Below are 16,120 nucleotides of genomic sequence, written 5' to 3' on the forward strand. Positions count from 1 at the left end.
ATAACTAAAATAATCTCATAACTCAATCCTAGATTATATTTTATTACTCATTATTTTATTTTGAAAACGGAACACCACCTATTAGAATTATGGGATTAATTACTACAGTGATGGGGCGATGGAGGCCGATGGGGAAGGCCCCTCCATATACCCTTCATTGTCAAGTCAATGCTCGAATTACCCACTCCATTACACAAAAAGAAATGCATTAGTTTAAAGTAGTTAGTGCAATAAGAAAATAAATTACGAACTAAAATAAAATAAGAGATAAATAAATAATAATACAAGAATAAATTAAAAAATAGGAGTAGTAAGATATTATTCGCTAAAAACATAAATGAGTCAATAACGAGACACCCAAAATAAGTTAGAGGGAATATGATTTATACAACAATAACAAAATTTTTAATAGTAGTTATACTTTGGCCTGACTGAGGAGTACTAGTATACTTATGTTTTCATGAAAATAAACTCGGACAACTTTTTTGAATTAATTTTTGTGCGAATATAGCCTTTTTAAAAATAATGTATCGTAGAAGTGTATTTTTATGGAAAACAATGCAACCTAATCTAAATTTTTAAATAAAGATGCTATTAATAATTTTTGTGGATCCATTTGGGAAGTAAGAAGCCCCTTTGATAAATCTTGTGTATTCTTGATAAACCAGCGTTTATATATAGATGTAGGAGGATCCATTTGGGAAGTAAGAAGCCCCTTTGACATCTCTTCATCTGCAAATAATTCTCGATGTGAAAACACAGAGCCAGGGGGCTGATCTTTGAATAGGAAAAAGAGCGGATCTGCAGGGTCCCAAATGAATTGGCTTATTCGAAAAAGGCCTTGTTCTTTGGAAGATCTATCTCGTGTCTAGTCTTGCATGGTTCCACTCTGCAAGAACTCCGAACCATTCTCTTGAAGCTCATCCTCTTCATCATAAATGATCCGCTTGCCCCGAAATGACCTGGACCAATAGGGAAATCCCAATTCATTGGGCCTTTCGATACAATCAAATAGAAAGCCCCAAGGGCGCCATATTCTAGGAGCCCAAACTATGTGATTGAATAAATCCTCCTCTATCTGTTGCAGGTCAAGGACTCCTTGTCTCCCCCCTTCTTCAAACTCCGATTTGTATTTTTCATAGAGAAATCTTTGATCAAAGATAGAACAAGATCCGTTTTGCATCATATCTAAGGGATTACTCGGTTCGAGCCGAAGAAGCAATGTAACTCGATCATCATCAAACGGACTGCAATATTTTTCAGTCCGTGAAGATCCCACTAGAGTGCCTTCTACTTCTAATAGGCCATGAATTAGATCCGAATCATTATCAGCGAGTGATTCATTCTCAGGCAGCACAACTTTTCGGCTCTGCCATTGTTATTCTTCTACTACTTTAATACGTTTGGGCATAGATTTGGGCATATTAGTTTACTGGTTTAAAATATACTCCCTCCGTCCCCTAAAAATATGGGTGGATAAGATGGCACGCGAATTAAGACAAAATTGATAAAGTAAGAGAGGTGAAGAGAATGAGATGGTAAAGTAAGAGAGATGAAGAGAATGCTAGTTAAAGTAGAGTTAGTGGATAGTAAGACCTACATTATTAAATTGATATAACTTTCTAAAAATATTATGGGACGGATAAAAATAGAAATTACACATATTTTTATGGGACGAAGAGAATATTCAATACTATTCTTTATAATTTACTACTACTATTAGTTAAGAAAATACACTCAATACTTTCTTTATATATAGTTTCTTTTATTAATTAGTCAATACTTTCTTTATGACTAAAGGCTTCGAGATATTTACTTTATCACAATTTTAATTAAACAGAAATTTATAATGGTAGACAAAAATTAAGAGCTTTAGGAGCAAAGACTTTGCACAAAAAATTTTGGTATGCCATATTATATAGTTATTGATCATCTTTTAATCGTGTTATATAATATTTTGTCTTATCTAGCTGCACTAAATATAACACTTTTAAAATTTATAATTATAACTAGGGATGTCAATCTAGCCCGAAATCCGCAGGTTGGCCCGAATAACCCTGTAAAATCATAAGGTTAGGGCCGGAAAATCGCAACCCAAATGTAGAATAGGGCTACACGGGCTGACCCGTTCGGGTCGGTGGGTTATGTGGGCTGCCCGGGTGGGTTGCGGGTTAGCCCATGGGTTGAGCATTTAAAATAAAATTTTTATGTAATATACTTATATGAAGTATATACGGTAATTACAATATTAAACGCAACATTGATATGAAGTATATATAGTAATTATGTCTTCTATCTCAAATTGAAAGTTAGGGTTATATGAAATATAGATGTTATCAATATGTACTTATATTAAACGCCGCATTACGTGATTACATCTTTCTTCTCGAAGACAATGATCCGGTTGAAACTTCAAAAGTTATTGATGTAAAAGAATGTCATTCAACTCCATAGAGTTTATTTTTTGACATACTACTATATATACTATCTTTTTTAACTACTTAGAATTTATTTTTTGGGTATGCAATTAAGAATGTCATTCAACTCCTTTGAAATGCATGATTTCCATTTAACTTTAGTCAGATTCATGTGTGCTACTAATTAGCGATATGTTTATGTATTTTGTTTTAATTTTCAATCGCTGTTATTTTCTTTCTCTTGATTATTTTAATAGTACTTTACTATTTGCGACAATATATATTTTTTTATAAGTTAGAATATTGAATTTGATAGAAAGTAACACATAAGATCACTTTTGACCCGAATAACCAGTGGGTTAGCTCGAAACCCGAAGATTTATGGTTAGGACCGAAAATTTATAACCCGAAAAATTCACAACCTGAATAACCCACACCCTAATAGCCCAACAATCCAAGTGGATTGGCCCGAACCCTAGCGGGTTCCCAATTAACATCCCTAATTATAACAGCCACAGGTCTATCCACATGTCTATTTTATTATAACAAATAAAAGTTCAAAAAAAATTCTAGTGGTGTTTTTAAAAATAGCTCTAAATCTTTCTTTTAAAAAAATAGCTCTAAAACTTTCATTTTATAAATAGCTTTAAAAGTTCAAAAAAATTCTAGTAGTATAGATAGATATAGAGGGTAGTGATAAAATGCAAACTCTATACATTGTACAAACTCCAAACTCCCCAACACAGTTTCAACACAAAGTCAACACAGTGTCAACACAATGTTAACATAATGTCAATACAACATCAGCAGTTGACACTTTGTTGACATTTTTTGTTATTATTTTGTTATTTGTTGAGAAATGGATTGATGGAAGACTTGCTGAAACTTTGTTGCCAATTATGGCTTAACCTCTAGTTGTTCATAAATAATAGTACTAGTACATGTTTTCTTGGCCTGTTTTTGATACACATAATTCAGATTGGGAGCCTTATTTCCAATTTTGCAGTATGGTATCATAATTTTATATAGTCTATTTTATTATGACAAATAAAAGTTCAAAAAAATTTTAGTGGTATTTTAAAAAATAGCTAACTTTCATTTTATAGTAGTATAGATAGATATCGATATATAAAATTAGAGAACAATTTAAAAAATGAAATGAAAAAATTGGTCATGCTCAAAATAAGGCTACATTGCGTATGTTGTAGAAACAAAGTAATAGAAAGTTAGAATTGAAGCATAAAATAGAATTGGCATTATTAAACCCTGTTAATTTTGCATGTTAAGTCCTTAGAAATATTGGAATAAAATTGAAAACCATAACAAAAAAACTGAATAAAAAGAAAAGTAAAACCTCAAAACTGCATAAAAGCATTGAAACTCGAATTTTTCCTATGATAGTCATGTAATGCGAACAACATAATAGTAGTAGCAGCTATTATTGTTCTGAATCTTTTGGAGTTTGCCAGGTGGCTTGCCATTGCTTGTCATAATATGTGGCTTCATCAGCTAGTTTCTTTATATTGCCGATATCTTCTTTTCTTCGAAAAAGGAGCACTCCAACCACTGTAAGCAGAAGAGCAGCCTTGCAAATGACATTCCCGGTCTGTCCAACCACATCCAGCCCTGTCAAACCATCCACACCATACGCCATGAAGAACCCCACCATCGCGGCTCGACCTGCAAAAATTCATTCATCACTAATCTAATGTTTCTAAATCTACATATATGTGAAAAGGATTTATATAGGTAAAGTTACCGTTGAGCAGTTCAGCCTCGGGGAGGTGAGAATGACGAATCCAAGCCCACCATGGTATAACGGAGCTCCTGAACAGCACCGGTTCTTCGTTTGTTGAGGCTTGTGGATATACTTCCAGAAACTTCCTTCTCCTAGCCTCTATCAAGACAGAAAATATCTATCCCTAATTAGAGAATCAATCAATATAGGTGGTGTTTGATTTTCTAGATAAAATAATATCAAGATATAATATAAGATTGAGTTGTTAGATTATTTTAGTCATAGGGGGTTAGCTATGACTAATTATTCCATGATTATCCATCTAAGATTGGGTTGTGGTTTTGAATCTCATGAACCAAACACACTACATATTTAATCACAGAATACAATCTTACAAACAGAACACTCCCATAAAGGATAATGATAGGATTGGAGATCATTACCTGCAACAATAACAGACTCCCAATCCATTCTCCCCTCCTTCACAAACATGTTTAGATCCCACGTCCCATTCTTCCATCTAGCGTCGTGAAATCTCGGTTGTGAATGTTGGTCTGAGCTGCTGCTGCTGCTGTTATTTACGAATGTTAATGAAGGCTGTTCGTGTTCTTGTTCTTTCGGTAATTTTAGACCTGCGACCTTTGTCCGTGCATTACCAGACACTTTCTTGGTGACATGTTGAGAGCTGCAAGCTCTTTGTATGGAAGCACTTATGCCAATCGATGCCATCACTTAGTTAACCAACAAAATATAGTGTGGGTTTTGCTCTTCTCTCATGTATCTCTTCTTCTTAATTAATGGGTGGGTGTTGAGGATAACAAGTGGCAGAGGAGGCCATACCTTATCTTCTGCTACATGCCTCATGCTGTTCATATGGGTGCATGCACTTTGCTTGCAAATTTATAATTAAAAAAATAAAAAAATTATTCATCCTAAACTACACATCCTATGTGAAAGTATTGTGAAAATATAAAACGAAACTTACAGATTAAGGGGTTGTAAAAGCAGATAAATCAGTAGTTAACCAGATTGCACAATGAGGCATGATAAAATGAGTCAATAAAGTCGCCCATCAAACTAATACATTTATTTCTCTATGCAAGTTCACATACGAAGAAACTTTTCGAAAGGCGCGAAGTGAACAAGGATGCTAGGCTTCCCAACCCCTCAGTAGAGTAGCTCGAGCAACACGGTTGACACCCAACGTAAATGCACCCATTCGAAGGTTGCAATCCTGCAACTGGCACATGCCCTTGATATTGTGGAAGGCCTTTGTCATATATCTCTTAAGTTCATTATTCACCTTATCCTCATCCCACATGAACCCTTGAATATTCTGCATACAGAAATTAGCAGTTTCATCAGGAAAATTTGATGTTGATTATATAATGATCAACATATTTGGAACGAAAGATAGATTATAAAATGTTGAAGCAATATAGGCAAACGAAGATGTGGCATTACAATTGCATTTTGTTAATTAAAGTGAGCAGAAGAGCCTTACCTGCACCCACTCAAAATAACTGACGGTCACTCCTCCTGCATTTGCATATATATCAGGAAGTATTACAACTCCCATTTTAGACAAAATCTGCAGAAGTGGAACAATTTCATTACAATATTGTCTATGCTGGTTTAATGACCTTAAGAAAGACTAGAGAACTAGTTCAGACCTCATCAGCATCTGGATCAGTTGGATGATTAGCGGCTTCTATGATAAACTTGGCTCTAACATCTCCAGCATTTTCTCTTCAACAAGAAAATAAACCAATAAAAGTCAGGCAGAATGTAGCATGCAGGAATCATAACTAACCACTGAAAATGTATGAACAATTATTAGAAACAGCGAGTACAGCCATATGCCTAATCTCTTTCATTTCTCCATGCTGAATCCTGATAATGAAAGAACTATGCTGTTCGTGAAATTTTCTTCCTAATCTATGTCATACGCTTTTCTTTAGGTCAGAAAAGATAAGCTATACCAACCAAAAGATACTCATTAAATCAATGTAGTGCAGAGCTGATCGTTGTCCCATTATGGTACTTTAGCCATAATGATGGATATAGTGATTCTATAGATTAGAGACAACAGAAACAAAGTGTACCACAGACTTACCATTTATATATTCAGTTAATCCAGAAACAAACATAAGTTCCCCAAATATTGGCAGTACACCACCAAAAGCATAGGTCCATGTTACTTGCATAGTTTGAAGATGGAATTCACTCAAGAAACTCATTGAACTACTAGAAATTTCATATGTGGTTTTAATAATCATTCAGGAACATAGTTTTTCATATAACTTCAAATGGTTTCACGGAAAAAAACCATTTGCAATTCTAGGAGCATCTCACAAACAGGAGAAGACTAGCAAATTTTGTTAGATATATCCATGTTGGACTCTTCTCAGTGGGGTAACGAAACTTCACAACGTTTCTAAGTATACTTGCTGCATTACCTATAATCTGGGAAAGAATCCAATGAAACTAAAGGCCCCTTCTTAAATTCAATCCCCTCTTTAAGAAAAGAAAAGGAGCACTTTTTCTTGTAGATGGGATAAGGGAAGGGAAAAGCATTCAGGGCAGAAGATTTAATAAGCATTTATGACAATTTGTTCATCTGCTAATGTAAAATGTTAAACCTGTTTAAAACACCACCAAGAGCACATGGCACGAGAACATCACATTCATGACTTAGCAAGTCATTTGAGTCCATTGCATCAGCACCGTCGAAATCGGCTAGCTTTCCTGTTTTATCTTTATGCTGAAGCAATGCCTGTATGTCAATACCATTAGGATTCCTCACTGCACCAGTGATATCACTCACTGCAACAACCTTGCCACCTTTTTCATGGAAGAGCCTTGCAGCCCATGATCCAACATTGCCAAAACCCTGTATAATGTTCAAACATTAGATGCTCAACTTTTTATACAAATGTTACTTGAGGAGAATAAATGAAGTGAAATTTAATTGATACCTGAATGGCAAAAGTCAAGCCCTTAATTGATTTTCCATGTTCAGCAAGCAATGCTTCAGTTGCGTATACAACTCCACGCCCAGTTGCTGCCTCTCTACCCAGTGAACCACCAAGATCCTGACATACCAATTACAGGAAACAAGATCCACAAGATGGTAAAATGAGATGATATCTTAAGTTGGAAAATAATTATCAACTTTACAAAGTTCTAGTTTATAGTTTGAATTCTACTTACAGTTGGTTTTCCCGTAACAACTGCAGGTGAGTAACCATGAAATTTTGAGTACTCGTCCAAAATCCAAGCCATTGTCTGCAAATCACAAATAATTTGTATTTATTCTTATGAAGGGAAAAGATAAATGCATTCTATTTTAATAAAGAAACAGAACATTTACCTGAGCATTAGTGCCCATATCCGGCGCTGGGACATCAGTATTGACCCCAATGAGATCATGTATCTTTTGTGTGAAGACACGGGTAAGACGTTCTAACTCACTAATACTTAATTCTTTTGGTGTGCATCCTATTCCACCTTTAGCACCACCATATGGAATATCTGCTACCGCGGTCTTCCATGTCATCAATTGAGCAAGAGCGTTCACTTCATCAGGGTCAACCTTTATATAGAATTTGAGTATATTTCAGCACGAGTAGAAGAGAGCCACGCATTATATGACAATATATATTATAATTCATGGACAGAGGATCCAATACTCATCACACAGGAATACTTAAGCAGAAACCAAAGATATTACGAGGAAGCAGAAGATCATCGAATGCTTGAATTTTGATTACAAAGTTATCAACGCTGAATTTTGGTATATTACTCATTTATAAATTATATATGAACAAATGGATAGTTGTAAAATGAACCACTTCCTTGTTAGCGTCTTGGATGCTCTTCAATTTGTTAGAGCATTTCCATCACTAAACCCAACGGTGTAGTAGGCAGGTAATTATTTAGTTAACTATATCACAATCTACATACCGAACCATGCAAATTTCACACAAAATAGAAACGAACCAGGAGCATGTGTTATATCAGCCAAAAATTGTTGTCTATAACTATTAAATGAAGAAGACAGAGCACAAAATCGATAGATTTGGAAACACAAGGCTTTTCATGAAGCCTTATACACATCAAAATGGCACTTGTATGCCATTTCTGTGTCGAAGAATCTAATCTATACGCATCCAAGCATTCAGAGGAGAAGACAGAAAACGTCCTCGCTGTAAGAGTGTGTGTTCATCTTAGCTCCAGCAAACCCAGACGGCAGCAACAAGTCAACAACCTGACTCTAAACCCTATCACAGAGTGACAGAGTAGTAGATCACGAGTTGCAAACCGACTCTGTGAACAGTGAACCACTATGGTTGGTACATACATGATTCGGGCTTGCCAGTTGTCAATTTCACTTTAGCATCTCAAAAAGAAGTAATCTCATCTTATGTTAAGCTAGACATTCAATTTTCAGCACTAAGCCACTCTTCAGATTGTAGGTTTTAACAATTTACATTTCTTCGTTCTTATTAGCTTTACCAATCTAAGATACGATGACGACAATCTAAGAAATTTTAAAAAAATATAACAATAATAAAAAACAGGATAAAAGCAAATTGAGACCTCTGGATGATATCGGATCCCTCCTTTCATGGGGCCGCGGGAATTATCATGCTGCACTCTGAATCCAATGTACGAAACCAGCGTTCCATCATCTTTCGGAATCGTGCACTCCACCTGATCAAAAACCACACAAATTAAACTTTCACAACTCAAAACGATGGAAACAAGGCATAGATCATTTCAAAACCCCATTTCAATAGATCACAACAAAAACTCACAAAATCAAACAGACCTTAATCTCTCTGAACGGGATCAAAAGGCTCTTCTCAAGCTTGGAGTCGAGACCGAGAATGCGCGCCGCTTGACGGAAGTTGCGATTCGTGGCGGCGAGTGCATTCATGTCGAAAACTAAGAGCTCAAATTGAGACGAAACTAGTAAGAGAGAAATGAAAAGAGTGTGTAAAACCAAAAAAGAGTGAGTATAAACTACAGAGTCTGGTGTGGTTTCGATCAGTGAGCTGTGTATATATACACAAATGGAATCATGGTGTGGTGATGACGTATTTGCATAAACCTATTTTCAGGAAATATCGGTTGGGCTCTTTGGATATATGCAGGGGAAGAATTGCTATCCATATCAATGGAATTTGACTCGGCAATTCTAAATTTAATAGGGTTTTTGAATGCATGATTTGGTTCTTAATTTTTTTTGTGGTTAAATTTTAATACTCTCTCTATATGTGTATATTAATCATATTTTATTTATGTGTTTTTACTGTTTTTTTAACTCTATTTTGTGTGAGAGGCAATTTAGTCTATCCCAAAATACTTATCACATGTTACATTATTGTCAATCTCTCTCTGACTAATACAGTCACCAACAAACGTCGGATTTATGTTCGTAAAGAGTGAACTTTTGTATCTCAAATTTTTGTGTAATGCATAATGCATAATTCTTAAACTAGATCTGCAACTCCAATGAATTAAAGGACCGCACTCCCACCACCGCCCTCGTCACCTTTCATTTGGCTAGTCTTGGCCCCCATCACCATCACAGTTGGGACGTAGTTTCTCTCAATATGATGTTGCATACTTTGCCTTGGATCGAGAGCCATAGTTCATTGGGTTTGTTGTGCTTTCTAAGCTCGCAAGAGGTGATGTACTTCTTATCATTGGCGTCTGGCACATGTCATGGTTGATCGATGCGCCACCTCTCACACGAAAGGATGGATTTGTGTTGGTGAGATTGTAGATCTGTATTAGGAGACGAAGCGATATGAAGTTCGATAACTGTTATACGTTTTGAAACATAGTAGTATCTGGATTAAGAGCTTATTAACATCTGCGCTTTGAATCTAGAATGTGTCGAAATGAGATCGAATGGTTACTATATGCATGGAGAGGGAGAAGAGGTTGCATGATGGTAGAATGCGCGAATAAGTAGATGAAGATATATTGGGTTACTAGAATGCGCGAAGTAGGAGAAGAGTGTATGAAGGAGAGGAGGTTGCAAAAGTAATCAATAAGGTGATGGTGGAGAAGAACACCTTGTATAATGGTGGTCTGAGGAACAAAGCTCAAAGATTGAGTGAATCAATAATAGAGAATAAAGAAGAAAAGGTAAATGAACAAGCTCAACAACTATTGAAGATTTGTGTCGAGAATGAGAAATAAGTGTGGCAAACTTTTCCTGGTTTCGGATTTGTGTGTATTACGCTTTAAGATGTACTCCTTTCGTCCGCGAATAGGAGTCTCGGTCACACATTTCACTAACTCATTCCACTCACATTCATAATAAAAAATAATGGACTAGTTTGAGGGGTATTTTGTTATATTTTTATGTTTTTTCTTCGACAAACAAGCTTCGTCCTCAACGAAATAGAACCCTAAAATCAAATTTTTAAATTCGCAATCCAGATTTCAAATCCAATTTCATAACTTTCGTATGCATTACAACATCGTTGGAATTCAGGGACTTAGATTAGAATCAGAGACGTACATTCAAAACTGAAAACTGAAAATTCAATTTCAACATCGTTGGAATCTACGGAGGAGCCCGAACTCACGCCTTCGTCTTCGTCCATGGGTCGTCGCTGTCGCCGGAAGCCCTGCAACACCTCGAACGACCGATATCCAATGGGTCCGACAGATTTTGTGTTGAGTTGCAGAGAAAAAAAAATAGGGTTCAATGGTGAAGAATAAGGGAAGACGAAAGAGAGGGAAAAATTAAAAATGTTCATTTTCATTTGGTGAAATTAAAAATTTAAATTTTGAGTTTTATTTTGAATTTAAAAATATTTCACCATTAAAAAAATAAAAAAAATATTTGCTACAGTAATCACAGAAGCCTAATTTGGTCAACAATTCGCTAATTGACGGTTGACCATCGAAAATTGACGGCGCCGTTAAAAAAGGACCGAATCGACACGAATACATTTATTATGGACCCGTTTTTCAAAAAATATATATTTTGGACAAAAATCATATTTCAGTCATATGTTAAGAACCAAAATTGACCTTTAGTCTTAAAACTAATATATACAAGTGGGACCCCTATTCCACTATCTTTTTTCCACCCATTTTTCTTAACATTTCTTGAAACCTGTGCCGTCAAGAAATGAGACTCCTAATAGCGGACGGAGGGAGTACTTGGTATTTTGTATTGTTCAAGATTAAATACAATAAGATTTTAGTTTTTAGAGTGAACTACACCAAATATCCCTAACTTTTTGACTTCTTGCACCAGTGACCCCTAACAAAAAAATAGCGACAGAAGACCATAACGTTAGATATAATCACGAATCATGTTTTTTCGGACCAAAACACCATCAGGCCATAAAAAGGCATTTTTGTCACTCCATTATATTGCTGACACGTGATTTCTGCCACATTTCTGTCAGCAACTTCTTATGTAATTTTCTAATAAGTTATGGTACTTCATACGTAATTAAAATTTTATCATTATTTACACTTTCAATTTTTTTGTAATATACATATTTATCATTATCTGCATAAATTATTATGAAAATAATAAAATGAAACCATTTCTTCCTTATAAAACTCATTTTCTGGCATTTTTCTGTGTTTTTTTCCCCTAATTTATTTTATTCATTGATTTATGGATCAATTTTATTTATTAGGAAAATATCATAATTTTGTTGTATTAATTTATAAATTTACATTGTCTTAATTTCAAATACTATTACTAATAAAAAAATCTCCAAGGATTAAATAGCTAATATCACATGCTTGAATTTTTTCAAAATATTACTCACGTTTCAATTTTATCATGAATGGCAAGAAACTATGCAAATTTATATCTAAAGATTGAATGTTCATATGATGTTAAAAGTTTCAGTTTGAACTAAATTAAAATTCTCAATAAAATATCAATCATAAAAATCGTCTTAAAGTTAGGCTTAGAGTAACAAATTAGTTCGATGATATATAATGAAATAATATTTTAAATGCCAATGTTTTCAATAAAATAATTATAATATCATTTAATTAAATGTGAAATATTTTTTATTCTGTGTATTATTGATTCAAATTTTATATTTTTGTTTCTCAATGAATTTCCTACATGATATAACTAGTATATTGTTACCACTAACTAGAAATAGAGGGATATAAGAATTTTTTATACAAATATTGACAAAACTTTAATCCCGTATGAAGTATCAGAACTTATTAGGAAATCACATAAGAAGCTGCTGACAAAAATGTGACCGAATTCATATGTCAGCGAATTTAGGGATTGCCAAAAATGCCCTTTAACCTATTTGGACATTTTCGTCAGAAAAGTGGCTAAAAAAACTTCATTCGTGATTATATTTAACGTTCGGGTCTTCCGGCGCTGTTTTTTTTTGTTAGGAGTCACTGGTGCAAGAAGTCAAAAAATTAGGGATATTTGGTGCAGTTCACTCTAGTTTTTATTTTCACATTTCGTAATCAACATGGAGATGAAATAGAAACATGGATAAACCTTAAGGAGTTTTTATTTTTTATTTTCACGTCTAATTCTCTCACTTATACTGAAAGCGAGTTGAGGTCTTGAGCGAGTCGAACTCCCATCCCTTCAACATGGCGCTCGAACGGTTTCACCGCCAATGCCTTTGTAAAAGAATATGTCAGGTTGTTCTCTGACGCAATCTTGACCACTTGTATGTCTCCTCTTTGCACTATATCTCTAATGATATGATACTTCCTCTCTATGTGTTTGCTCGCTTTGTGAGCCCGTGGTTCTTTCGAGTTTGCCATAGCACCAGAATTGTCACAATAAATGGTGATGCTCTTGGGCAGATCCGTAACCACACCTAAGTCCATAAGGAAGTTTTTGAGCCATACTGCCTCCTTTGCACCCTCTGAAGCAGCCACATATTCGACTTCCATGGTAGAGTTTGCGATGCATTTCTACTTCACACTCTTCCAAATTACGGCACCACCTCCTAAGGTGAACACATATCCAGAAGTAGATTTTCTCGAGTCCTGATCAGTTTGAAAATCTGAGTCAGTATATCCCAAATGGCAGTGCTCTGCTGTATTGTAAACTAGAGCATAATCCTTAGTCCGTTTAAGCTACTTGAGTATGTTCTTTACAGCAGCCCAATGTCCTTGGCCCAGATTCGACTGATATCTTGCCACCATGCCAACAACAAAGCAAATATCTTACCTTGTACAAAGCATAGCATGCATGAGACTACTAACTACCAAAGCATATGGTATCCTTCTCATCTCTTATAGCTCAGATGGTGTCTTAGGACACATCTCTTGAGATAGAAGGATGTAATGTCTACAACGTACGAAACATTTCTTGGCATCTTGCATGCTAGAGCGACTAAGTACAATGTCGATGTAACGTCCTCTTCTCACGATTCCGAAGAACCTTGATGCTGAGAATGTGTCCCGCGTCTCTCATATCCTTCATCTCGAACTGGTTTGACAACCAAGTTTGTACTGATGACAACATTTTTTTATTGTTTCCAATTAAAAGAATGTCATCTATATATAAAACTAAGAACACAACATTTCCCTTTTCAACCTTCTTGTAGACGCAATTTTTATTTAGGCACTTTTCGAATCCAAACTTATGAACAGACTGATCAAAACACTGGTTCCATGATCTAGATGCTTGCTTGAGGCCATAATTGGCCTTTTTAAGCTTCCAAACCATGTGTTCATTGCCCTTCACGGCGTATCATTCAGGTTGTTCCATGTAGATGGTCTCCTCAAGACTACCGTTCAAGAACGCAGTCTTAACGTCCATATACCATACATCCCAATCCATGTAAGCTGCTATAGACAGAAGTATCCGGATCGATTTGAGCATGGCCACCGGGGAGAAGGTCTCATCGTAATTGACACCTTCCTTTTGGGTATACACCTTAGCCACTAGTCTTGCCTTAAAGACTTTAACTCGTCCATCGGGTCCACGCTTACATTTGTATATCCACTTGCTCCCAATGGCAGTACAGCCTTCGAGTAGGACGGACAAATCGTAGACGTCTTTGTCTCTAATTGATTGTAGTTCCGAATCCATTGCTTTCACCCATTCGCAATTATCGACATCTACCTGTGCCTCTGCAAAGTTCCAGGGATCTAATACATTGCTGTCCGAGGAGTGATCCATAGATTCTCCCAAACCAATGTATCTATCGGGCTCATGTGAGACCCTCCTACTGTAACGCGACACTACAACAATTGGAGTAGAAGTTGAAGTTACGGGAATTGTTTGTACACTTGGTACGGGTTATTGGTTAATGAAACTTGTGACAAAAGTTAGCTATTCAAGAGTAACTTCACTACTGGGTTTATGATTCATTACAAAGTCTTCCTCTAAGAATGTCGCGTGAGTGCTCACGATGGCATTCTTATCTCGGAGACTATAGAATTCATAAGCTTTCGATCGTTTAGGGTATCCTATAAACAAACATACCTCTGTCCTTTATTCCAGCTTAGTTGGACCCTTTTCCAATACATGAGCCGGACAACCCCATATCTTGACATGTTCTAGATTGGGCTTGCGCCCAGTCCACAACTCATACGGAGTAGTAGGAACAGATTTTGATGGTAAATTGTCTAAAATATGACTTGCAGAAAGCATGGCATGTCCCCAAAATGAAATAGGTAGCCGTGCATAACTCATCATCGATCGGACCATGTTTAACAAGGTCATATTCCTTATTTCAGCTACGCCATTCTGCTGGGGTGTGCCCGGCGCAGTCAATTGGGATTCAATTCCATCTACTGACAAGTAGTCCAAAAACTCGGCACATAGGTATTCGCCTCCGCGATCGGATCGCAGGCTCTTGATTCGTTTTCCATGATGTGTCTCTGCATAAGCCTTGAATTCTTTTAACTTGTCAAAAGATTCAGACTTGAAACGCATTAAATAAACGTGTCCGACTTTCGAATAATCATCAATAAAAGTGATGAAATATCGATAGCCACCTCTTGCCTCGGTTGACATTGGTCCACACACGTCAGTATGAACGAGCTCTAGTACTTCCTTGGCCCTATTACCTTTCATCCTAAAAGGTCTCTTAGTCATTTTGCCTTCTAAGCATGATTCGCACGTTGAGAACAGCTCATTCTTAGACCTTTAATTAGGTCCTTGTCTACAAGAGAATGGATCCTTCTTTCGTTGGCATGACCAAGTCTAAGGTGCCATAAGTACGTTTCGTTCATTGAACTTGAATGTATCAACAAAATATTTCTTCAAAATAAAAAAAATCTATCACTACTAAAACACAATAAACGTCTTCCACTGCAACGGCTGCCACTTTTGTAGCATCGCCCAGCTGGACCTCGATCTCACGATCATATAGCCGCCTTGTCACCTGCATTAAGTCAGGATCAAAACAAATATGATCAGTAGCTCCTGTGTCAATAACCCAAGTATGAGTAGACGTCGAAGCCAAACATGACTCGACCACTAGAGCTTGGTGCATATTTGTACCCTTGCCCTTTCTAGGATAGTCTGGCTTCCAATGCCCTTTTTGTCCACACTTGAAGAACTTACCAGTTTACTTCTTGTTTACCTTCCTTTTCTTCTTTCCCTTAGCATCCTTAGCGGCAACCTGGTTCGGCACTTTCTTCTTTCCTGCGCCAGGCCTAGGGCCAGAGGAATGATGTGTCGAACTAACCATCACCGAGCTTGGACCATAAGATCCTCCGCCGACTGAAGTTCAGTCAACAATTCATCCAAGGTGTAGTCCCTTTTGTTCATCTCAAAGTTAAGCTTGAACTGCTGAAAGCTAGGGCGTAGACTTTGAAGGATTATAGTAACTTAGGACTCAGGATCAATTGTCCCTCACAAAACCTCAATTTGATTGAGGTGGCTTATCATCTCGAGGACATGGTCCCGCACAGATGTGCCTTCCTTCATAGTCTTCGCCATGATACTCTGAAAGGCTTGAGACTT

At 36.4% G+C, this 16,120-nt stretch overlaps 2 protein-coding genes across 2 annotated transcripts; both read right to left on the bottom strand.

The window, feature by feature from the left end:
- Positions 1 to 3,753: 3,753 nt before the first annotated feature.
- On the bottom strand, positions 3,754 to 4,969 carry LOC121742944 (light-harvesting complex-like protein 3 isotype 1, chloroplastic). Its single transcript, XM_042136091.1, has 3 exons — positions 4,599 to 4,969; positions 4,177 to 4,314; positions 3,754 to 4,097 (listed from the first exon to the last, which is right to left on the bottom strand). Exons 1-3 carry the CDS (start codon positions 4,882 to 4,884, stop codon positions 3,856 to 3,858), a joined length of 666 nt encoding a protein of 221 aa, XP_041992025.1. The 5' UTR covers positions 4,885 to 4,969; the 3' UTR covers positions 3,754 to 3,855.
- Positions 4,970 to 5,104: 135 nt separating this feature from the next.
- On the bottom strand, positions 5,105 to 9,341 carry LOC121742943 (glutamate dehydrogenase 2-like). Its single transcript, XM_042136090.1, has 9 exons — positions 8,990 to 9,341; positions 8,758 to 8,871; positions 7,529 to 7,750; positions 7,369 to 7,443; positions 7,134 to 7,250; positions 6,798 to 7,048; positions 5,829 to 5,904; positions 5,660 to 5,746; positions 5,105 to 5,491 (listed from the first exon to the last, which is right to left on the bottom strand). Exons 1-9 carry the CDS (start codon positions 9,095 to 9,097, stop codon positions 5,306 to 5,308), a joined length of 1,236 nt encoding a protein of 411 aa, XP_041992024.1. The 5' UTR covers positions 9,098 to 9,341; the 3' UTR covers positions 5,105 to 5,305.
- Between the last annotated feature and the right edge of the window lie 6,779 nt (positions 9,342 to 16,120).

Source organism: Salvia splendens, chromosome 8 (genome assembly GCF_004379255.2).
Source record: "Salvia splendens isolate huo1 chromosome 8, SspV2, whole genome shotgun sequence".
Lineage (NCBI taxonomy): Eukaryota > Viridiplantae > Streptophyta > Magnoliopsida > Lamiales > Lamiaceae > Salvia > Salvia splendens.

Bases quoted from the DNA above. Each gene is read 5' to 3' on its own strand.
- LOC121742944 (XM_042136091.1), bottom strand. From the start codon at position 4,884: ATGGCATCGATTGGCATAAGTGCTTCCATACAAAGAGCTTGCAGCTCT. The intron at 4,315-4,598 runs GTAATGATCTCC...CTGTCTTGATAG, and splicing joins GGAGTCTGTTATTGTTGCAG to AGGCTAGGAGAAGGAAGTTT. The intron at 4,098-4,176 runs GTAACTTTACCT...GAATTTTTGCAG, and splicing joins CGAGGCTGAACTGCTCAACG to GTCGAGCCGCGATGGTGGGG.
- LOC121742943 (XM_042136090.1), bottom strand. From the start codon at position 9,097: ATGAATGCACTCGCCGCCACGAATCGCAACTTCCGTCAAGCGGCGCGC. The intron at 7,049-7,133 runs GTATCAATTAAA...AACATTATACAG, and splicing joins GCTTGACTTTTGCCATTCAG to GGTTTTGGCAATGTTGGATC. The intron at 5,747-5,828 runs GTCTGAACTAGT...CCACTTCTGCAG, and splicing joins CTGATCCAGATGCTGATGAG to ATTTTGTCTAAAATGGGAGT.